This window comes from Podarcis cretensis, assembly GCF_951804945.1.
Source record: "Podarcis cretensis genome assembly, chromosome: 12".
In the NCBI taxonomy this organism is placed as follows: domain Eukaryota; kingdom Metazoa; phylum Chordata; class Lepidosauria; order Squamata; family Lacertidae; genus Podarcis; species Podarcis cretensis.
The window spans coordinates 22,615,760-22,640,744 of record NC_137181.1 but is presented as its reverse complement, the minus strand read 5'-3'; the positions used below and the strand labels follow the sequence as shown (position 1 = coordinate 22,640,744).

Here is a 24,985-nt window from a genome sequence, read left to right as displayed (position 1 = left end):
TACCTGTTTATCTACTTGCACTTTGACGTGCTTTCAAATTGCTAGGTTGGCAAGAGCAGGGACCAAGCAATGGAAGCTCACCCCATCGCGGGGATTCGAACTGCCGACCTTCTGATTGGCAAGTCCTAGGCTCTGTGGTTTAACCCACAGCGCCACCTGCGTCCCATTCTAGATGGGTTATTTTGCTGGCATGCTATCTTGTATGTTCCTGGGATGATGGACTTAGCTATTTTAATAATAATAATAATAATAATAATAATAATAATAATTTAATTGATTGATTAATTATATTACTGGTTTTACTGTTGGATTTTAAAGGCTTGTATTCATGCATGGTTGTAAACAGCTTTGAGAGGTGATTTTGCCTTTTTTTCTTTTTAAAAAAAGGGTCCAAAAGCCTTTTAATCAAATAATTAAATAAACGTGGCTGAGAAACCTGAGCTACTTATTTGCATACAGATATTGTCCGGAAAGAGCTTTGACTCAGAACTCAGGATTTCTGTAGGCTAGAATTACTGTCCTCCCAGTGCTTGTAATCACTATCAGTAATGCTGCCTGGTGGAAGAGCAGCTTCATGGCATTGGGTGGAAAAGAACTAGGTTAGAATCTCACCCTCAGGCAAACCCATCACCTGTTGGGGGCCTCACAGAGAGAGAGAGAGAGAGAGAGAGAAGCTCAGGGGGCTATTTCGGCAACAGCCGCTGAAGCCGACAGCCGCTTTTGAAAGTACTGCCCACTTGTCTGCTGAAAACTTTCTGACTGTTTCACGCAGGCTCTCCCTGCCCTCCTGGAATGTAGTTCGCTTTTGAAAGGAACTTTGTACTGTCAAGGAGGAGGATAGATTTTCCTTTACTGGGGGTGGGGGGAGGCTGCTGGGTTTTTTTCCCCCCTTGGTAGTTTTCTAAGCTGCATGTTTTTTGGCTTTTGAATCAAAAGCTTGTGCAGTTTTGAAAGTAGGCAGGGACAATGGAGGAAGCTGAGAGCCAGAAACCTGAGCCGCTCCTGGCTTGTCCGAGAGACAGCAGACAGATGAAGGGTGAGTAACAGAATCATGCGTAGATGGAGTTGCAGTCAGCCTGTCCCTCATTGCTGCTTTTTATATCTTCATGACAGATTATATGGAGCAGATACTTTATATATTATGCTGCGGCTGACTGTTTTTTGTCTGTTTCTTACATCTGACTTTCTCTTGGGAAATACTTTTCTAGCAGAAAGAAAGCGAAGAGCATAAGGGTTCAGAGGTTGGTTTTTTTCCTTTTTGGTTTTGGTTTTGATGCAAACATTTTACGAAACACAAAGCAATCTATGAAAAGGGAGGGTGTTGTCCCCCACAGTCAAGGGAGGCCACCCTTCTAATATTATGTTCTCCAACAATGCATGAAGAGTAAGCTTCCTCCTCATTTAGTTCAAGTGAGGATTTCATTTCTGAGCTCAAGTTTTGAAACTCAGCAAACCGCTCAGAGTTTAGTGCTATTCCATGGGAAACACATGAGTGTGTCTTGGAATGCAGCCAGAAATTATGGACACAGTTTTCATGTCAGGGCAGATTTGGTGTCCTGCATACCAGTTTCACTCTGTTTTGTCTTGGATGTGGTGCAAACTACATGCTTTATAAGAACAAACATTTTGGATTGGGGAGCAAGATATTCCTAATTTGAATCTGAAGTGTTGGTAGAAAGTGTGTGTGTGTTTGTGACTTGTTATTATCAGAGCTAAGCCCCGATGACTTGACAGGGAAGACAGACCAGAAATGGTTTGTTTATTCATTCATTTATATTACAGCTTTTGTGTACCACTTTCTGTCACTGATAGCCTAAAAGTGATGGAGCATCAATACAAAAAAATAAAATGCAATTAGTAAGGGAAATTTGGGCTAGGCTCCTGAAGGAGTAGCAAAACTGAGCAAACTCTGGCGCGTTGGTCTTCCACTGTGGTGGGTCAGGGGGCTAACTCCCAGGTCACAGCCAGATCTGTGGTGGGTTGCAACAGCCACTCTGCCACCATGGAAATATATGGCTAAAACAAATAAGAAATGGTCTCCCAAAATTCATGTTTGGGTTAAAGGTGCGTCCTGGGTCCAAAAAAAGGGGGGGGGGTTGGAGGCTGCTCTAATAGTTGACCAGAGCTGTGGTCAAGACTAACCCAGGTGCCTTTACAATGGGTGACATTGGACTATGCTCTGGCTGTGTGATGTGATATATAAATATAATAAATTAACTTTCTCTTGCCTATTGGTGTAAAGAGCTCTCCTTGTTGTGACTGGCCTCCTTGCAATTTCCTGCTTTGGGCAAAGCTGGGTGACAGTGACACACACTGGTGATTGCCAATTCTGCAGACCCACTGTGAGTGCGAAATATGCCCCTTATATACCTGGCTCTTCTCCCTCGTGTTTCCAGTAGAGGTAGTAAGTCAGATCATTTATAATGCCTCAAGTCAGCCTAACATATTTGATTTGGACTATATGCCAGCAATTGGGAACCTCTGGTCTGTGGGCCTCATTGGGTGCCATTTGGCCCGGGAGGCTGTTTTGAGCAAGCAACACCCACCTTCCCCACGCCTTTGCATCATACATGACATCAAGCGTGGGGCAGGTGAAGGCGTGGCTCTGTACCAAAAACAGGTTGCCGGCACTTGCAAAAAGGCACAGCGCTTTGGAAGTGCTGCTGGTCATCGTTGCCTGCATACTTGGGTTCCTTTTGCCATAGTGCTTTGATTTCATCCAAATGCTCAATGCTGGGTTACCCAGTAGACAGGCTAAGTACATGCTTAGGGCAGGGACACAAATAAAAGAGAATATTTCTCAATTTTATGGACCTCCTTTCCAGTTGAGCTCAGGCAGGTCCCCTCCCTACTGAATTTCCTCTGCCTACTGAATATTTTGTTACCCCAGCAGGCATTTTAATAGAAGTTCTTTTGCTTTTTGAATTGTAAACTGCTTAGAGACTGTTGTAAAGCGGTAAATAAATTGTTTAAATAAAGATATTATGGTAGGTGGGCAGGGCAGTCCCACAGGGCCAGACCCAGTTCTCTCCTTCTGTTCTATGCAGACTTATTTACAGTATCTTTAGCTGAGTCTTCACTGAATATCTTCAGTAACAAAGCGAGGAGTTTCATGTATATAATGCAACACTTTCCAGAGCTCAAACCGTGGAATATTTAGGCACATATTGTGGGAAGTCCTCGCATTCTCACTGCCATTCTTAGCCAAGTAGATTCAGCTTGATTGATTGCTTACTGTTGTTTTTACATTTTCTGAGAGAACAACTGTTATTTTTATGTGTGGGATGGAAAGAGTTTCCAACTGCTCAAAGCAAAATAAAGAGATCACATTGTAAGCTTCGTAAAGGCAGTTTCACAACTTCTACTCCATTTCGTGGATGTGTAGTAAACAAACATATGCTTAAATCCAAACATTCCTGAGCCTGGGAACGAACTAAACTTGGTGCAGTGGAATGCCAAATAGGCTGCAGTGTAATAACAGGGAGCATCTATAGTCTTGGAAGCTGTACTATATATGAAATTCCTACTTGATGGCACCAAGTGCCTTCCATCAACTTCAGCTGGTGGTCCAGCTGCGCCCCTGTCTGGAAAGGGATAGCCCAACTTCTGCCGCCTCTGAGAACCTCTAGGTTAGATTGCTGCAATGTGAGATATGTGGAGCTGCCTCTGAAGGTGGTTCAGAAACTTTTCAGCTGGCGCAGAATTTGGTGGCAAGGTTGTTCACCAGGGCAAGATGGTTTGAGCATATAACACTGATCCTGGCCCGACTAAACATTAGGAATAATGTTCTGACTGTTTGACAGTGCAGCAGACTCCCATGAGAGGTAGTGGGCTCTTTTTCCTAGGAGGTTTTTAAGCAGAGGTTGGGTGGCCATCTGTCATGCATGCAGGGCTTTTTTTTTTTTTACAGCAGGATACTCAGTTCTAGCACCTCTCAGGTGAACGCTGTTGCTGTTCTAAGAGAACAAGGGAGGTGTTCATGGTGAGTTCCGGCACCTCTTTTTCTAGAAAAATAGCACTGCATGCATGTTATGTACTAACCTTGGATCCTAGAACAATAGGCAAGTAGGATCCTAGAATGCAACAACTGATTGGCTTGTAGGAGAAGACCAATCAGGCTCCAGGAAGAAGTTAATCAGCCTATTAGGCTGGTAGGATTGTAGAATGCAACAACTGATTGGCCTGCAGGAAAAGACCAATCAGGCTCCAGGAGGGAAGCAGAATCAGCCAATCAGATGGGACTCATTGTGTAAATACAGTGGACGCTCGGGTTGCGAATGTGATCCATGTGGGATGCATGTTCGCAACCCACAGCGTTTACAACCTGCACCTGCGCACCTGAGCACGTGCGGGTTGTGATTCAGTGCTTCTGCGCATGCATGACCGCTGAAACCCGGAAGTAACCCATTCCGGTACTTCTGGGTTTCGGTGGTCCGTAACCCCAAAAAACACAACCTGAAGCGTCTGTAACCCGAGGTATGACTTTATATAAAAGCCTGAGGCTTGGGGAGCAATTCAATCACTGTTTTACAAGCTGCAATAAAGAGCATGAAATCACTACAGGACTCCGAGTCTATTTCAATGCGTATGATATTGGGTGTGGGGCTGGTGGACATGGTTTGTGGGAACAGGCCACACTGGGACCCATGGCAGTACTCATTAGGCCCAGGGGCCCACCAGTGCATTAATGTCACCAGGCATTGATTTAACACAGCTTCACCTGAGTCAGATGATTAAGGAGATGCCTAACCAGGCCAAGGAAGGGAAAATCCAAAGGGATTTCTCCCCTGTATAGAGACATTAACTGTGCAGAGGAAAGGTCAAGTCTGAAGCAGCCTTTGTAGATTTTGATTAGGTGTTTCTGAGTTGCTGCGCAGACAAAAGCCACGGAATTAGCTGTCAGTGTGAGCATTCAATGTGACACTTTAGATCAGGAGTGGAGAATTGGATACAGCTAGTCAGCTGGATCCTTCCTTTCCCCATCTTGCGTGGGCCAACGTTGAGGGGCAGACAGGGCACACACAATTGTGACATCAGGCGGCAGCTTAAAAGGGGCTCACTTTTTAAGTCCATTTCAGGCACACTTTCGGCACAAACCACTTGCAAACAGACTTCAAAGTGGTAACAACCATGCTTTTACCTGACGTCAGGGACGGGGCAAGTGGATGTGGTTTGGAGGAAATGACTTCAAGGGCCAAATTAGAGGGTGCTGCTCAATTAGGCCCACAATCTGGAGGTTCTCAACCCCTGCTGTAGTTACATGGGACCCCTAGGAAGTATCCATAATAAACTTGTTGGCATAACATGCTGTTGGCTTCAAATGTGGAAAGGTGAACTAGATAGACTGCAGTGCCAGCGAGCCAACAAGCCTTTTGATTTGTCACCGTAAGCTCAGCAGACAAAGAAGAAAAAAATCCCCACATTTAAGATGCACCACATGAAAGAATGAACTTTAAGCTTTTTTTCTTTGGTGATCTAGCATGGAGCTTGGCAGTCTCCAGGAGCACTGCAGCCTGGGACTCTTATCTTAGCAGCATGCTATGGTAGAATTCTCCCCCTCCCTTGACTTTTCAGACAGGATTGTCCTCAAATTATTGAGATTGGATGTTTTTGTAATTATGTTACACATGGAAAATATTTCATCCTCCAACAGCCCCTCAGCATGTGTGGCAGCGGCTGTACTCTAAACCCCCCTAACTATATAACAATTTAATATAAAGTGCTCAGGAATGCTGACTGGCTTTTAAAGTGTTTAGCAGATCCAAATCTCTCTGCCCTTGAATCTCGTCTTTGAGCCGATTGAGAAATAAAACACCTAGGGTTGAATTCATTGGTACCCCTCTATTCCCAGAAGCACTTTTGAGCCAGTGGACTCCTTTGCTAGCAGAAAAGGAGGGGAGCCTTCTGAGGCTCCTAAAACTCTGCTCCAGTGGATTGGGGAATTCTCCAGAGCAGTGTGGAAGGTTGATGGAGGCCTGCAGGACAAAGGGGGAGCTGGCATCTTAGTTATTGTCATGGGTCTATTTCTTTATTATATTTCTGTTGAGTCCTTCCTCCCAAAGGAGCCCCAGGTAGCAAACAACAAAGAAGCAAAACAATTAATTAATTAATTAATTAATTAATTGTGAATGTATGAAAAGGAACATATCGTCACAGCTAATGATTTCCTGAGATCCAGCGCCGAGGGCCTTCTGGCGGTTCCCTTGCTGCGAGAAGCCAAGTTACAGGGCAGAGGGCCTTCTCGGTAGTGGCACCTGCCCTGTGGAACGCTCTCCCACCAGATTTCAAAGAGAAAAATAACTACCAAACTTTTAGAAGACATTTGAAGGCAGCCCTGTTTAGGGAAGCTTTTAATGTTTAATAGGTTATTGTATTTTAGTGTTTTGTTGAAAGCTGCCCAGAGTGGCTTGGGAAACCCAGCCAGATGGGTGGGGTATAAATAATATATTATTATTATTATTATTATTATTATTATTATTATTATTTCCAGGTTGGCAGGACCAGTATCTTCCAGCCACTAAGTCTCTGATTGAACAGGAATGCTTTTAAATTTTTTCTGAGTGTTAATGAAGGGGACAGGCACATTTCACTGGGGTGGGCATTCTGCAGACCTGGGATCTGCCACTAAGAAGACCATGCCATAGGTCAGCATCTACCAGGCAGCCTCCAGCATGGACTCTTCTACTACCAAGGACTCCCTTGCTGAGTGTGGAGCCCAAGATGGTTGATATTGGCGTGGGGGGCGGGGAGGTGCCCTCAGTGAAATAATGTGCTTTGAGGTCAAAAGCATTATGGGATGTGAAGGAATAACTGACACAGTTGAACTCTACAAGTTCTCTGCTGTTAGTGCAGGAAGCTGCCCTGTAGATTTGTCGATTGATGTAAATATTGGCTGGAGAAGTCAAGGAGTGTGCTAAAACTGCCAAATATGGCAAAAGCAAAGGAAAATATTTCACAGGGGGACATTATGGAAGTGGTGTTAATAAAGAGAAAACAGCTTCTATAATAGTAGGATGTGCAGGCAAATCATTTGAAAGAAGTGCTGGTGTCACCTGTAAGAGCCTGGGGGATAAATCGGTCTCTGTTGCTAATCTCTCCTCTGCCTTGAACTCATTAGGTAGCCTTTAGGCAAGACACACACTCTCTCTCAGCTTCAGCCCCTGCACCTACAATTTAGGGGATGAGAGTACCAACTTATCTTAACGGGTTGTTGTAAAGATTGCGTGGCATATTGAAAGTACTATGCAAATGTTAAGTATGGTGGTGGTGGTGGATGTAGCTATTAAGCTATTTGATGTGCATTCAGATGGGAGTGAGACTTGCTTCCAGATATGCGGAGAATCAGGCTGCATGATTTTCATCCTAAGCATACTTACAAGAACATAAGAAGAGCCCTTTTGGATCAGACCAAAGGCTTAACTGGCCCAGCACCCTGCTTTCACATTAGCCAACCAGCAGTGTCCATCTCTGTAACTCAGCCATGAAGCTTGCTGGGTTACCTTGAACCAGTCGCTGTCTCTCAGCCTAACTTCCCTTGCAGGGTTGTCGTGAAGATGACATGGGAGCTGGGAGAACCATCTACAACCACCTTGAGCTCTGGGGGAAAGGTGGGATATAAATTCAAATGAATAAATGTCAAACAGAAGCCTATGAACAGACTTATGTGAAAGAATATCCCATTGAAGCCAATGGCACTTAATTTTGGGGTTGGGGAACTCATGGGTAGGATAGTGCAGCAAAACAACAGCTGGATGCTCAATTAATTTGCTTAAATCTAATTGAGCTCATTTGGATTTGCTTTTTAACACCAATGCCTGCAGTCCCATGCACATTTATTCCCCATCGAAGTCTTGAGTCAGCTTGCTCAAGATCAGACTGCAAAAAATAATTATTAATTTTTGGGAGAGCCATGACTGTCTGTTAATAGCAGGTAAGGTTACAGATAGACTTGGAAAGCATTTTTAGTGGTTATGTTTCTCATTTTGCTCTCCACTAGCCTATTTTCCTCCCCCTCCCCTATTAGGTATTAGATAACATACCTTCAACCTGCATTTTTCTTTTGGGCCCTGAGGGGGGGTTTGTATTATTCGGTTACCTGCAGATAAGTTAGCTGTAAGATCCATGCTATTCCTGTGTTCGTTCCACAAAGCAACCAGTAACAGTCAGGTCTCAAAAGTAGATTTTAAAGTTGTAAGAGTTATCTGACCCCCCACCAGCATCCAGTTATTCTCTCTCCCCCCCCCCATTGCATAGACTTGCTTTTATTTCATTTCTCAAAAGAATGGTTTATTGAAAAAGTGACACTATATTTTCCAGTCTGCTGTCTCGGAGAGGCATAAAATCCAAGCGAGATCCATGAAATTTAAAACCATGGCTATGATCTGAAAATCGGGGGGGCAGGGAGCAAAGAAAAGAGAAGTGCTTTTTTCTTATTATTTCACAGAAGTTTCGGAACATTTTGAAAACCCACTGGAAAAAGATTAAGTATTCAAACTCTACTGTACAAAAATAATTTTATCATTTGCCATCACCAAAGGAAGCCTCATTACAGTCCCATTAAAAAGTACTGGAGTGTTACGATGATTTTTTTAACGTCTTAAAAGATTTTAAAGCTTAAGGAAGAAAGAGATCTACCATTCATTCCCCCTCGCTATTTCAGTATAGAGAACTGCATAACAAGGACATGGTTTGCTTATTGATCCGTTTTCCATCCAGCATTTCACATTGTTTTGTATAGCTTATGCAAACTACTATTTTAGCGGTTCTCTTAGTTAAGCCTAATAGCATCTCTCCTCATTAAACAGAGCAGAACCATATCCTTCTATGCTATTTTTTTAAAAAAAACATGCACATCCACACCAAAAAATAAACTTTCTTCTTCTACTTCTGTAGGCATGACTGCTGAGATTCTGTTTTGATCATATCTCACCTTTTTGATTTGCAGACCAGAAAAGCAATTTGCATGCAACCTCGTTAGACGATGCAGAATACCTGTGGCCTAAGGAACTTGTTGCTTCTGGAAACAGCCAGGCTTCTGCAAAGGCAGGCCGCAACATTCCTCGCAGACACACCGTAGGTGGACCTCGAAGTTCCAGAGAAATTCTGGGAATGCAGGCATCAGATATGGACAAGAAGAGAGAAGCTTTTCTAGAGCACCTGAAGCAGAAATATCCTCACCATGCCACTGCGATCATGGGCCACCAAGAAAGACTGAGAGATCAGGTATGGAAGACAAAGCAAATGTATACATATGTGGCTTTGGTTCTGATGCTAAAACCCTTGTGGGTATTTATTCACACATGGAATTCCTGTGCAAGTGGGCTTTGCTGCTGAATGGGAACGAATTCGTGGAGCTCCTGCTGATACTGAAGCCAGTCAGGGAGCCCTTATTCTTGCAAGGAATCGATATGGAGCTTGCGTACATGTAAAAGGCTGCCAGATCAGACTGGTAAAATACAGGAATTGCTCGGTCTTAGAAAATCATACAGTGCAGTTCCATTTCAGAGCGAAAGCAGGAGAGAGTTTGTCTGCAGGAAGTTTTTTGTATGAGGGACCATGCACGTAGAAAACTTAACCTGTCAGGGAAAAGTATTCTAATCTAGCCTTTTCCCTGACATGTTTAAATGGTTTGTTTCTTTGCTTTTTTGTAATGTTTAGGGCAGGCATAGGCAAACTCGGCCCTCCAGATGTTTTGAAACTACAATTCCCACCAACCCTGACCACTGACCTGCTAGCTAGAGATCATGGGAGTTGTAGCCCAAAAATGTCTGGAGGGCCAAGTTTGCCTATGCCTGGTTTAGGGTTTATAAATACTAAGCACCCAAATATTCAGTCCTGCCGCTTCTGCAGTCTGAAATGGTATAGTCTAGCAAGAGTTGCTCCACTGCCAACACATGACCCACCTGACTGTGTGTTTTCTACTGGCTGAAATTCTTTAGGACAAAATTACAGACCATCTGACTCTCTTGAGTCAGGGGTAGCCAGTGTGGTGCTCTCTGGATGTTGTTGACAGTGACCTTACAAACCATGAAGGGATGTGTGATACTTGAACTGACAAATCATCGTTCTAAAGCTGTTGCTCCACCTCTGCTTCTCAAGGAAGGAGTGATGAACAGAAAGGTATTTCTAAGCCATGGGTAGCTAACATGGTGTCCCCCAGATAATAAACTATAACTCCCATCATCCCAGACCATTTGCCTTGCTGGAATGACTGCAGTTGCAGCCCATAACATCTGAAGGGCATCATATTGGCTTCCCCTTCTCTAAAACATGATGTGCTTCACGATTTGTAAGCTCAGCACAGGGTTTGGGTTCCAAATCATAGGGTCATATTCAACTAACTTTTGCTTAGAGCAGACCCATTGAAATTAATTACTTTGGTTCATTCATTTCAGTGGGTCTGCTCTGATTAAAACTGGTTGGATGCAATCCATGAGTTGGTTGTGAGCTTTGAATCTGAGCCTTTGTCAACCTGCTGTGACAGAAGTATTTTAACAGGTTCTGAGGCACCAGTTTTGCTCGACTAAACACAATTGCTTTTCAGCAGTTATAGGACATGGCATGAAAGCACAACCTGCTTCTTTGTCAGAGCTAAGCCATAGGCAGCTGTTAAGAGGGATGCAGGAGCCAGGGACAAGCTGGGAGCTGGAGCTAAGGGCTGGAACCAAAGTGGGGCTTAATATTCAACTCTGGGTTTTCAAGACAAATTTGTACCTTGCTGAAGTGGGCATCTGGGAGAATATTCAGTGACTTTTCAGAAAGGGCAAAAATCTTGGAACTTTTTCAGGGGTGCTGCCTTAATGAGGCATGCCAGAGGTAGGATAGGGAAGAAGGAGACTTATCCCTGTTCCAAATTCCTTTCTTCTTGATCATATTACCTAGCAAAAGTTACACTGACAAAAAGGGTGGTGCAAGTCGAATTATGTTTTAAAAGCTTGGTTTCTCTCTGCCAGGCTTGGGTTAGCTTAGCTGAAAGGAGTTTAGAATAGGGGTAAGTTACACCAGTATAAATTATACATGGCTTCCTATAGTTTGGATTGTTCTGTTAGGTTGCCCCCCATAATTTGATCGACGAAAGCTTAAGATGACTGGTGTGATAATTAAAACTAGCAGCCCTACTGTTAATTTGTGTGGGTTTTTACTGGCTGTGGCTAAGCAGCCCATGGTGGTGACTGGAATGTGGAAATGTCCGGTTTGCAATTAAATTTAGTACTGAGATCCTTGGCCAGCCCACATTATGTCATTACAAAGTCTTCAAAATGATTTTAAGATTGAGGGCGGATTCCCTTTTCCTACCCCACCCTTTCAAAAGCATGCAAAGTCAAATGAAATATCCACAGCTGACTTTGACAATTCCTCTGTGTCTGGAATGTGTTACTTGTCAGTGATGTTACTGATGGAGAGGAAGTGGAAGACAAAATTTGAAAATAGCTACTATCTAATCAAAGAGCCATTTTCTGAATGACACAATTTAAATTATAGACTGAGAAAATCCAAAACCCAGATGCTCTGTTTCTGGTGAAAATGGCCATAAAGAAGCTGTTTCTGTTCACATTCACAACTAAATGCACCTAATATAGTTTACACAAAGAGACATTACGATCAACATTTTAAGGAAAGCTAAAACACAAATGGGCAGAACAGGAGCAACCTAATAAAGGGTGGATGAGAAGAAATGTTGGAGTCATAGCAAAAACTATTTGCATTTAAGCCAGTTTGGGAGGGGTTAATTTGCCAGTTTCTGTCCGTGTTTCTTTTGCACTGGCCAAAAAACATTTCTTTTCCGCCAGGCTTTTGGCTTTTATCTGTGGCCTCCTTCAGTGGGTGTGAAGTTTTAGTTCTACCTTTGAAAAAAAATATATGAATTGAGTTTTAGATTTTTCCCTGCCTTGTTTTCATGCTTGTTTTCATGCGAATTACTTTTGCAAAAGAAGCGACTAATAAATTTTAATCACCATCAACTTCATCATAGCACACTTTGTACGCTTGCATGTTCTCACATAGGGCTTTCTTGTTCTGCATTCCCCAGATACACATACCCTGGTGCTTAAAAGTTATCTCTATTCTCTAGTGTGATGTACGCGTGTACGTGTTGTGCTGCAGGAAACTCTGGTACAACACTGGTGTTTCCCACAGCAGCTCATAAGATGTTGGAGCTGCTCTCAGAGCTCTGATTTCCTGCCAAGTGCTATAAATCTCTGAGCACTGCTTGCGCCTCCCCTCTTTCCCCCTCTGACTTTGAAATCTTGAAGCTCTTCCCTGACTGCTTCATTGATTGTGCTTGTTATCTTTGTAATGAACTAGAGTATCTGTGTGGAGAATGTAGGGTGGTAGTTAAAGATTATGCACAAATTGCTTTCTTTTTTCCTTTTTTTAAAAAAAGAGATGTGAGATTAGATCTTTCCTGAGTCATGTAAATATTTTGTTCCACTGGCGAAGATACTTGCAAGCCAAGTTTGAACAGACTATTGTAGAGAAAACCCTACACATTTTGCAACTTGATCTCCCTCCGAAGCCAATAAATTACAGAAGGAATGCAGTAACTGCATTTTCTGCCTGTTTAAAATGTGCCATACTTGCTAATTTATTAAGACTGCAATCCTAAGGGAGCGATGTTTTCTCAGGAGTAAGCGAGGTTGAATTCAGCAGGACCTACTTCTGAGCAGATATGGTTAAGATTGTGCTGCTCTGTTGAATTCAGTGGGGCTTACTTCTGAGTAAAACATGCATGCGTCAAAGGAGTATCTCCTGTTTATACATTTTATAAATGAGTCGGGTATGATAATAAGTGCATAACCTTTAAAGCAACATCATTGCTCAGAGGGTGAGAACATACTGCCTTTGTCTAGAATCATTCCCTCGCCAGGTTCATGATCAAAGTAGAGATGGGTTTAAAGATAGCATACACAACAAGCTGTTCATCTTAAAACTATTTCATGGAAACCTGTCATACAATAAGCGAAGTCTGCTTCTTAGTCAGTCGTAAAGACCTGTGACAGACAATCCCTAGCTAATTGGTAATGGGTGTATGTGTGGTCTGCCCTTCTTCAAAGGTTAAGGTACCACAGGATTGCAGGAAAGGCTGGCTGCCCCATAAGCTTCTGCATGGGTGGAGGCTCAAAAACAAAGAGGACCTAATAAGAGAATTGGCTCCAAGTCCGTGGAGGCCCGTCTGAGACTTCTCCTTCCCTCTATTGGTAGACCCTGGGTGGTTTACATGGTAGTGGTGATAGCTAGTAACAGGTAACAGCATTGTGAAAGATGTCAGGTTGTTGAGGGCTGCCATTTTAATTTCCCACAATGCCCCAGAGTAGTGACGGGAGAGGAATTAGTTTAGTTCGCATTTTAATATGAAATGCCCCAATTCATAAGTTCAAATAGAAACAAAGCTACCCTTCAAAATACCGTATTTTTCACTCTATGACACACTTTTTCCCTCCTAAAAAGTAAGGGGAAATGTGTGTGCGTCTTATGGAGCGAATATAGGCTGTGCAGCTATCCCAGAAGCCAGAACAGTGAGAGGGATCACTGCGCAGCGCTCCCTCTTGCTGTTCTAGCTTCTGGGATAGCCCCTCAGTCCCTTCCCCCACCTCCTGGAAAAGCCCCCAAGAGCTGTGTGGAGCGTGTGTGCGGCTCTTGGGGGCTTCTCCCTCCTCAGGGGAAAAGCCTGCAAGCGCCACGCACACGCTCCATGCAGCTCGTGAAAGGGAGCACTGAGCAGAGCCTGGGATGCATACAGGTTCTGCTCAGCGCTCCCTTTAAAGAATATTTTTTTCTTGCATTCCCCCTGTATAAAAACTAGGTGTGTCTTATGGTCAGGTGCGCCTTATGGAGCGAAAAATACGGTACTCACTTTTTCCAAAGGTGTCCAACCAAATGAAGTGTACAAAACTGTCTGCATTGTGGCAGTGTGGGAATTAATTAAAGAAATAAAAGTATTTTTTCCTCAAATAATGAAAATGAGGAGAACATGAGTTTGCAGACAGCCCAAACATAACCACAGCCAGACATCAGCTTTATCCTAACATGGTGTTCCTAATGACTCAGTTGGATGTTTTATCCATCCCATCTGTGTACTTTGCTGCCTTGTGTGGGTGGCCCCTGCAAGGAGCTCAGCATCCGGGAAGCCACCCCTTTCTCCTTCTATTGGGACACAATCACATCTATTGTTTTACTGCTGGGAAGCAGCCAGGTAGAATGACAGAAATGATCTGTTGATGTTTTTCAACTTCTCTTCCACCTTATGAATGCTTTGCTGCCTAATGGGTTTTGGACAGCATCCAAAGAACCCATAAGCACACAAATGACCTTCTCTGTGGTCACTGGGACTTCCTCCACTGTCAGGTCATCAGTTTGCATCAGAGGCTGTTCCCAGAGATCCTCTATGTTTTTGTGAGTAGTCAGGTGGAGGGTGTGTGTCTTGCTGCCTTTGGGAAGGGATCCCCGTAAACCTTGCTGTGTGCAGGGAAGCTCCCCGTGTGACCATCTAGATATCAACCTAGCATGAAGCAGAAAAGTGCTTCTAATAGGCATGTCGGCACCCAGTGGAAGAAGCTTTATCTAAACATCAACCCCCAGGCACTGTTATGATACAGACAATGCACTCTGACAGGTGTGGCTCTTATTGCAAAACAATTCCCCCGGAAACTAAGGCAGAACTTCTCAGATCTTTCTGAAAGGAATAGTAGGAAGGTTGTCACAACTCCAGAAGCTGGTGCTGGACCGGAGTGGAGGAAGGTGTTGTGTGTGTCTCTCCACTCCACCCCCCGCACTGCTGGTGAGATGGAAAATGAAACTTTCAGCATGCTTTGACCAGGGAAGCCCGGAATGACTTGCGAATGAGACCCGCCGTTTACTGAAAAGCAGGAAGAGAGACATAAAGAAAAGGTGGTGTGTGTGTGTGTAAGGTCTCGGAAATTTTGGAGGGGCAGCTTCTGAAAGTGGTGTGCCAAGTTCCCTGCATTGCAGGTAGGTCCACAGAGTTGCACCGCTCTTTCTCGTTGTTCTCTTTCCTTTGAGAGAGCAATGGCGGTTAGTGAGTGGGCAGTGCAGGAGGAAAAGCAGCTGAGGCAGAGGAGGAGGAATCTGCTGTGAGATTCAAATAATGCACGCAGCGGTGGAAGGCTGTTTAAAAAATAGCTGAATTCCTGCCAAATAAAATGGGGGGGGGGGAGAGAGAGAAAGTCTCCAGGAGAAACCAGTTTTACAGGTTGTGCTGCCCAAAGGGCATTATGGGTTCTTTTTAAAAAAGAAAAGAAAAGAGAATTGTTGCAAAGGGAAACAATGAACCTGCAGAAACTGTATTAGCAAAACCTTACAACGCCTGGGTCTTCAACACAACAGTTTTTCGTGTGTGTGCACCCTTGCAGGTTGTTTCTTTTTGCACTGTTGGGCAGGTCACATTTTGTTGCTCCACAGTTATTAGAAAAGACCCATCCTATACTCCCACAGTTTGTTCGCCTTCAAAATAAACATGTGTTCTATTTTTTTTTTTTTATAAACCTGCTTTGTAGTAGATCAGCACCATGCCAAGGAGTAGACTGTTAAACATTTACTTGGAAGGAAACAGTTCAATTGCATTGTGCGGCCTCAATCTGACAGGTTAGCTCTACTGTGTAGGCAGGTGGGGTTTAAGTAACCATGGAGATCTGTGATGTCATGCTTGGGAAAGCATGTTAAGGCAGCTAAGGGTACATGTAGCCGTTCAAAGTCCCATAGGCTGGAAGTTGCTTTTATGCAAATGAGAAAGCTTCACTTGGAGAGGGGGGGTGAAAGGGGGGCTAAATAAATTGCAGTGGAGACACATGGGAGGCATTTTACCTGCCTGGGATTGTAAGGGAGTTTGTTCGGAACTAAAGATTTGGGTGACTACTCAAATCTTGGGAGCTGTTCTCAAGCGTATTTCCTGGCTTGCCTCCAGACTCCTGCAATTAGGTAAACAAAAATGTCCTCCTTTGCTTTGCAACGACTATAATACGGTTGTTTGAAATCTATTTGGCTGTGTTATTTTCTTGAGAGTAGAGCTGAATCAATAAACGGGGTTTTCTGGTATGATGTACTTTCTCTCTCTCTCTCTCTCTCTCCCTCCCTCCCTCCCTCCCTCCCTCTCTCCCTCCTTTCCCTACCCCACCTCTAGATTTGAATGATCAGCAGATTTTTGAATGCTGTGAAATAAGGAGGAAGTTAGGTGACTCATGCTTAATACGAGTGTGGTATTAGAGAGGAGAAACCAGAAAATGAAAATGGATTTGTTCTATTGGTAGAACCTTTCTTACTAACAGTTTCTGCTTTCACTGTTAAGAATCAAACTTAATATCACAAGTTGTTGGGGTTTCTTTTTTTCTTTTTTATAAAACCTTTCAAAATGCAAACTGCAGATGTTCTTATTATTCATTATTATAACATTATTTTGTGGAAGGGCAACTTTGGAATGGGTGCAACAAGTTCCATTATATGACTGAAAATGTTTGGAGGGGAAGAGCACAATGAATTCTTTCCCATCGACGAACAAGCTACATGGATAGAAGTAGGTTTTTCCTTTTTTGCTGCTGCAATAAAATGAGCGGACTCTTACAGTTGGACCATCAAAGGGAGTGGTTTGGGTAGCCAGGGTTGAAGTGTGTAACTGGTGTCCTGGCAAATAGTTGCTTGTAGCATGAAAGGCCACCGATTCAATTGAAAGACACCTGTGAAATGTAAATGAAGGATGGAGGCATGGCAGAATACCTGGGGAATGTTCAAAACAAGTTTCTATGCTTCCAGCCCAAATTATATACCGTAAAACCCTGAGATGTATAAAGAGCTCTCATCACTTGCTGTTCATTTTTATATATATATGAACAGAAGTAAATTTAGCAGTGCAAAACACTAACAAAATAATTGGAAACAAATGAAAATTTATTTTAAGCTCTTTTTTAACCCCATTTTTTTTTTTGTCTAGTGCACTGCAGATCTATTTGACTTGACAGTCATGGATAAATTGCCACTATTAGTTATTAATGGGAATTTATAGACTTAATTTCAAGCCTGCTTTGTGTGTGTGTGTTGGTTGGAAAAGGATCTGAATCGTTATTTGTTTAATATTGAAATATGTCATATTGAACAATGTGTCAAATAAACCAGCGTATTTGCATTAATTATGCTGATTGTGGTTGATGAAGTGGAAGACTAGAAGGGGGGATATGAAGAAAAACGAGTCAATGTTAATATTATGTGAATAAATTTGTGGTTGGTAACCATATGTAGGAAAATGGCATTTGATTGCAGCAAGAATATCTTATGTGTTCTGAATTGATGCATATTTAACTAGTGAGTACCTATCATTATGACTGCGGATAGTGGCATTGTAGGGAACCTTTAGGGATGGAGCACATTTCTATGCACAGAAAAATGCATTTCATGTTCCAGTGGAATGGCTAGAAGTTCAGTTCAGGTCTTGCAGTGGTACATTTGTCCCCAGGCGAAGCGCTTCCCAAGTGCACCTGCTAGCTGAGTCAGTTGCTTCACTTTGCCTAATGCAAGGGCCGGCTCCCTAAGCAATCTGCAGGTCAGGGCCCATTTGTTCAGCACCATCAAAATCAAGGGAATGGGACCACTAAGAACTGGGCTTCCTTCTGTTTTCCTAGCCTTGCTCTAGCTTTCATGCCGCCTTCTTGCTGGCCTGTCCTAAAGAGATGAAACAGAAGTAGAATTAGGTCTGCAGTTGTCAACTGGTTTCTGTTTTTTAAAGTAATTTGTTGTTTTTATTTAAATAATTTATATACCACTTATGTATGATAGTCTCTAAGCTGTTTACAAATATACAATGCAAAGAATAAAAACAAATTAAAATGATAAAATCAGACTTCAGCTGGAATGCCTGTTGGAATAATAAAAGAAATGTCTTCAGTAGGTGCTGGAAGTTCAGCAGGGAAGTGACCTATCTGACCTCAACTGGAAGGGAGTTCCATAAAACACAATATTGAACAGTTCCTGGTGGATAGGAGAGCCATGCATCTGAGCCATGGAGGACCACTAACAGTGACTCCCCCCGAGGCATCAGTGATCAGGCAGGGATATAAAGGATTGGTTCAGTTTTCCAAGCTCATTTCCTTATCAAGGTGAAGGCATTCACTGCTTTGATTTTTTTATTTATGAAACAGTGCTGTGTGTTTTTTCTCTCTGAATGGTTGCTTTGCAATTTTAGAACCATGAGCAATCAGTCCAAAGAGCCTCTTTAGACATATACAGTCCCTTCTGCATGCCAGGCAGCATGGCCTCTTGCTTGAACTGTTCCTGATCACAGACCCTTGCACTGCCCCAGAGTCTGTTTCCAAAGTTCTCCTGAGCTAGCTGCTTTCTGAAGGGGAGGCGTCCGAAATGAACTGTTTCAGAACAGCCTCTTGGCATTCACTCATATCTGTGTGTAAGACTTTACCTGGCCATGTTGCAATCCTTGACTGGGCTTTGTTCAGTTGCTTCTGATAGCAGCAGCTACTCCTCTGTATTTGTTTTCTTGCAACATTGTCTGAGACAAGTCATCTACAAGTCCTGGACTGAGAAACCATGGAGTCACTGCCAAGAGCTTATCTAGGCATGTTTTAATACCAAGGAGAAAGGGATTCAAGTGCAAGAAAAGTGCAAAGGAAAATGGTTGTAGCTCATTTGTTCTGCTTTTGCACCAACCAGCCAATCTTCAGCAGGTTGGGTGTGTCAGCAGGTTTCATTGGAGTCACAATGCTTCAAAAACACTGCAGTTGTCACGGGGCATTGTCCACCACATTCTAGTCTGCTTCTTGGTCTCACCAAACCTAGTATTGAATTTGTTCTCAATCTGTGTTCCGTCCTCTTCTGCCTGATCAGAGATGCAAGACTCCTTTTTATGATTCTTTGTGTTCTGGTTTTTTTCGACGGGGGGGGGGGGGACGACTGCCAAAACAAAGCTGACACTTGCTGTGGAGTGTTTTCAGAGAGCCATACTCATGCGATGGTCACTATAAGCCTTATTCCTTTTTTACGCTGAAAACATAGGTGAGGAACCTGTGGCTCTCTTATACAGTGGTACCTCGGGTTACATACGCTTCAGGTTACAGACTCCGCTAACCCAGAAATAGTGCTTCAGGTTAAGAACTTTGCTTCAGGATAAGAACAGAAATCGGGCTTTGGCGGCGCAGCGGCAGCAGGAGGCCCCATTAGCTAAAATGGTGCTTCAGGTTAAGAACAGTTTCAGGTTAAGAACGGACCTCCAGAACGAATTAAGTACTTAACCCAAGGTACCACTGTATCAGGCTTTACCAGCTTTGGGTCTCCAGATATTGCTGGACTACAACTTCCACTATCCTTGACGGTTGGCCATGCTGTCTGGGGGAGATGGGAATTGGCATCCAAGATTGGGAAAGGCTGCTTTAAATGTTGTTGGGCTACAATCCCCATCATTCCTGATCATGAGCCACACTGGCTGAGATTGATGGGAATTGTTGTCCAACAGCATCTGGAGGACCACAGGTTCCTTTAACCCTGCCTTCATGATACGGTGTGTGGTTTTGGTTTTTTTTTGGGGGGGGGGTGCCATATCTGTATGGTAGAACACATGCTTCAAATGTAGAAGGTCTCAGGTTCAGTGGTTTGGAGGCGGTACTATAGTAGGTTGGGCACATGATTTTCATACAGAAGGTTCAAGGCCTGGTATCTCTCAGGTTAGAAGACCTCTTCCAGAGACTATGTAGAGCCACTGATAGTACAGGACTAGATGGAATAATAGTTTAACCTGGTGTAGAGCAACTATATAGGGACGCGGGTGGCGCTGTGGGTAAAACCTCAGTGCCTAGGGCTTGCCGATCGCATGGTCGGCGGTTCGAATCCCTGCAGCGGGGTGAGCTCCCGTCTTTCGGTCCCAGCTCCTGCCCACCTAGCAGTTCAAAAGCACCCTTAAGTGCAAGTAGATAAATAGGTACCGCTTTATAGCGGGAAGGTAAACGGCGTTTTCGTGTGCTGCGCTGGTGCTGGCTCACCAGAGCAGCTTCGTCACGCTGGCCACGTGACCCGGAAGTGTCTCCGGACAGCGCTGGCCCCCGGCCTCTTAAGTGAGATGGGCACACAACCCTAGAGTCGGACACGACTGGCCCGTACGGGCAGGGGTACCTTTACCATTACCTTACAGCAACTACCTGTGTTTTCAGAACATTCAGTAGTTGGGTCAGAAGCTTATCAGGGTTTGTTTTTGTTTGTTTGTTTTACAAGAAGACATTTGGAAATGAGCTTTTCAGAAGGTAAGCTTGCCCACTATAACTAGTCTCCCCTATAGTGTGTAGGCATCACAGGAACATGTTCTAGGCATCATTGGTATTGTTTGTGAACTGAGGGTAGAATGAGCCACAGAAAGGCACATGGACAAGGTTCCTTGGGGCAGGGCGGGTTAAACACTGACTTCCAAGAGTCCCAGGCAAGGACAGCAGAAAGTGACCTCGGAACATGCCCATCTGAAAAACAGATATTGAAGCAAGCTTTGATCTCAAATACAGGGTGGGCAGGCCTGTAATCTTTGTTAATAGGAACCTTTAAAAGGAGAGAAGCCCATAAATAAGATTTTGTTCCTTGAAGCAAGCTGCCCCTCCTAAGTAATCGCTTCTGCACCTGCAAAGATACTGTGGCGGCAGAAAATCATTTGCTCTCCCTGAACCTCACACGCAGCATGTTTGTTTAACCAAGCTGGTGCAGGCAGCACTTCCCCTGGGCTTAGAATGGGGAATTTCATTAATGGGTGATGTCTTTACATTGATAATGCCCAATGCAAACAGAGTTGTGTGTAATTCTCTGACCAGTGAGTGTATTGAGGCACTTTTAATGCATGTGCCTTTCTGAACAAAAGCTGGCTGAGCCGGACACACCTGGTCAGTTAGTTCCATCTAATTTTAATCCTTGAGGTTTAAACCCCCTTTGCAGAGATCTGTTTAGGGGATCAAAAGTAAATAACACAGGCAAATCTCTAGCTGAAAGCGTTTTCTGTTTCTTTTGTCTTTGGTGAATGCATTTGCTGAAACAGCACAACAGATGGGGGAAGAAGACCCTGCCGTCATTGCCTGTGAGCGCAGCACTGTTTTGTAGTGTAGATCCTCTTGGCTCCTATATCCTCAGCCTACACTTCCTCCTGAAATTGCACCAATTTAGCAAAATCCATGACTAGGGCATTTTGCATCTGGGTGCATCAAACAACAAGGGGCTGTGTTCTTTGATGTGCCTCCATTTATTTGCACTTGGGAGAGAGACACTGTTTACAATTTGTGTGTGGTCTTTCTTTGGTTCATTCCTCTTAATTCACAATCCAATTCACCAGTAATTTGTAAAAAAAACCAAACCAAACCAAACCACCCCACTTTAGCCCTGCTTCCTCCTACCTAGAGGTTGGAAACCTACTGTCACATTGTGTCTTAGTAGCTACAGCTGTGTTATCAAAGCAAGGCATACGTCAGTTTTTGAGCAAACCATTTTGCCTACAAAGGGGATGTGTGCTTTTGTCATCATGCATAGCTAATACACAGGCAGGCCCATTTAATTGTTTGTAACTCTAGCTGTTGATTGGGTGTGTTCTGGAGATCATATCTTGGCTTTATGAGATTGCGCTTCATCCCCCTGAATGCAACCTCATTGTGTAAGCTGGCAAATGAACCCGGAAGTCCTCAGTTAACTTCATGTCCCATTACAACTGAGCTGCTTCAGTACAAGCCCTAGTTTAAAATTGGCTTCATATCCTGCCTTATTTTGGCTTATTATACGAATACAGTGGTACCTCGGGTTACATACGCTTCAGGTTACAGATGCCGCTAACCCAGAAATATTACCTCGGGTTAAGAACTTTGCTTCAGGATGAGAACAGAAATCGTGCTCCAGCGGCGCGGCGGCAGCAGGAGGCCCCATTAGCTAAAGTGGTGCTTCAGGTTAAGAACAATTTCAGGTTAAGAACAGACCTCCAGAATGAATTAAGTTCTTAACCCGAGGTACCACTGTATACTATTTTCAAAGACAGCTGAACTAGTAACCTAGACAGATTTTTTTTTTATTCCAACCCATTCTCTAAGAAGCTCAGGATGGCATGCATGGCTCCCCTTTTCAACAGCCCTGGGAGATTATAATGACTGGGTCAAGATCACCCATTGAACATTGTAGTCGAGAGGGGATTTGAACTCTGGTTCCAGTCCAACACTCTGACCTTCATACCAGTGGTGGGCAACCTGTGGGCCCCCACCCTTATGTTCTGTGACCCTCTGGACAATGTGGGCCTACTCTTGCTCTCCAGACCACCCCTTGGGAAATGGAAGCTGTTACATGGTGAGTTCAGGGTTTTAAAAACCCTGCAATGAGCAGGGCTGGTCCTATTATTAGGCAAAGTGAGTTGACAGCTTGGATGTAGTGGCAGCACCTCACTGATGGTAATCTTAGCACTGTGGGTAAGATTCAACTGTTAGCCCACTTAGCTTCTGTGCATGGAAGGCACTGTTTCATATTTTGCGTCAGGTGGCAGAAGGTCTTGGAGTGGCCCTCACAGTGAACTGCTAGGCGTGGGGAGACTGTCTGGTCAGCAGCCAGATTCCACCTCACAGCTATATGCTGGATCTAGCAACTTGTAAGCCCACATTAAATTCTCACAGAGGTTTGCAAACATTACCCTTCAACTTTATTTATTTTAGAGCAGTGCTATTTTTAGTGCCTGCTAATGTCATCTACCCATCTGTTGTAATTAGTAATAAATTACTCACAGAAGGAACAAATATTTGACTCTGATTACAATGAGTTAGAATAAGCATTGCTTTAAAAAAGGGGTTACATAAATAGCTATGTTAATGTCATTAACTGACTTATTTCAGCAGAGCTGAGCTGGTAATGCAATAAGAAAAGGAAAGATGTGCCTTAGCTTCTGCGTCGAAAAAAAGCTGTATTTTTAACATAAAAAACCCTTAAACATCTGATTGTGATATAGTGGGGTATAAATGCAGTTATTTGACAATTGCAACTCACTGTACAGCTTTAAAATGCATGTTAGAAACATCTCTGCATATTTGAGCAAATACCCCCATTACTGCTCTTTTGAAAGAATCTTTAAATAACACACAGCTGCTTAACGCGAGTCTGTGTCCTTTATGCTTTTGCTGTGGATTCTTTTCTGACGGGGTTTCTGTCACACTAAATAATTTTTAAAGAGCTTCCCTAGTTGTTGCGTCCCCCCCCCCCATGTTGCTTGCCATGGTCTTTTTTTTTTTTAAAAAGAAACAAATAAAAAGGCAACATGTGTTAACAGCTGTTGATTGGGGTTGAGATGCCTGTCTCCTAGGGCCAGGAAGCACATCTGCCCTCTAATATAGAAAAGGCTGTCAACAAAACTACATTTAGTGGTGCGACTGTGGTTGTTTTATAGGACTTCAAGTTGTGCCTGCAATTCAACATTGTTTAATACATCATGGGGGGTGGGGAACTTTCAGATGAAGCAAATGACATTATTGCAACCATTCTGATGGGTTATGAATATTTAACAAGATTTATATAGTGCATAATAATCAACAACAAAAACCCATTAAAAACAAATGTTAAAAAGAAGTTGACATAAAATTGATCAAAATAGAAATAAAGCCAGCAGCTTTAAAGGAAATATACACAATGCAATTACATGTTAATGTGATATGCCTGGGTGAAAAAGGGAAAGGACCCCTGACAGTAAAGTCCAGTCGCGAACGACTCTGGGGGTGCAGTGCTCAACTCGTTTTACTGGCTGAGGGAGCCGACGTTTGTCTGCATAGATTTTTTTCCCGGGTCATGTGTCCAGCATGACTAAGCCGCTTCTGGCGAAATCAGAGCAGCGCACGGAAACGCCCTTTACCTTCCCACCAGAGCGGTACCTATTTATCTACTTACACTTTGACGTACTTTCAAACTACTAGGTTGGCAGGGGCTGGGACCGAGCAACGGGAGCTCACCCTATGGCGGGGATTTGAACTGCCAACCTTCCTATTGGCAAGCCCTAGGCTCAGTGGTTTAGACCAGTGTTTCCCAACCTTGGGCCTCCAGATGTTTTTGGCCTACAACTCCCATCATCCCTAGCTTGCAAGACCAGTGGTCAGGGATGATGGGAATTGTAGTTCAAAAACAGCTGGAGGCCCAAGGTTGGGAAACACTGGTTTAGACCACAGAAGGTTCTTGTATAATATTAATGGGCCAGGAGTTCCAGAAAGTAGATTCAGTTCCTTGCAAATGTGAAATTAACATTATGTGGCCCTTACAAAGATACATCTCCTGCTATCTGGAATCTCTGCTCTGAGCTTTGGAGAGATTTAAGCTGCACTCAGATACGGAGTTTATTGCAGTAGTTCTAGAACAGCTGATCCAATTTCTAACTTTTTTTTTTAAGTGGATAGGACCCACATGCTGCAGGCTAGCCACTCCTGCAGTAGGAAATCAGTGTCCAACTTGCAAGGCTCCTGTTTGATCCTTGCATCACCTGCCACCTGCCGATTCGTTTCATCACATTATTTTCCCTTAGGGATCTGGTGTATTTGCAAAGGGACCTATTCACAACCCTTCTAAGTTGTGTAGCACTGTGGGGTGCTGCACTGGTGCCCCTAGCAAACGCTGTGCCATACCTCCAGTTGAGTGACTGCTTGTCTAAGCTATCATGCATTGATCAGTGATTTCTCTATGTATGGTGGGGAGAGGAGTCCCAGAAGCCTTTTGTTGAGCAGCGATGAGCCTGCGGTTCCTTGTTCTCAGGCTGAGAGCTGTTGCAACTGCCTTGTTAGTTGCAACAATGCTGGCAATGTGTTGTATGCTAGCAGGTGTGCCTGCAATTTACCTGTCTATTTGTCCACACTTGCAGAGCCAGGGGGAGGTTGTGTCAGTGCTATGGTCCTTACTTAAATTGCCAGGCTCCCCAATGTTTGGATCTTTAAACATAACTAGTAAACAAATCAGAATTAAATAATTTTGAGGCCGCTTCAATATGACACTGTTGATTTCTTTAGCC

The 24,985-nt window shown here is 43.6% G+C and overlaps 1 protein-coding gene across 16 annotated transcripts in view; it reads left to right on the top strand.

Moving 5' to 3' along the window:
- The window catches only part of KIAA1217, a 369,002-nt gene that overhangs the window by 182,338 nt on the left and 161,679 nt on the right, over positions 1-24,985 (top strand). For 11 of the 16 annotated variants that reach the window (XM_079947806.1, XM_079947815.1, XM_079947822.1 and 8 more), the window contains one exon: positions 8,945-9,222. In XM_079947806.1, coding sequence (XP_079803932.1) covers positions 8,945-9,222 — 278 coding nt within the window. Of the gene's footprint in view, positions 1-732; positions 1,037-8,944; positions 9,223-14,754; positions 14,968-15,778; positions 15,934-16,447; positions 16,526-24,985 lie in introns of those variants that run through there. The other 5 variants (XM_079947823.1, XM_079947824.1, XM_079947811.1 and 2 more) reach the window with 5 other exon arrangements.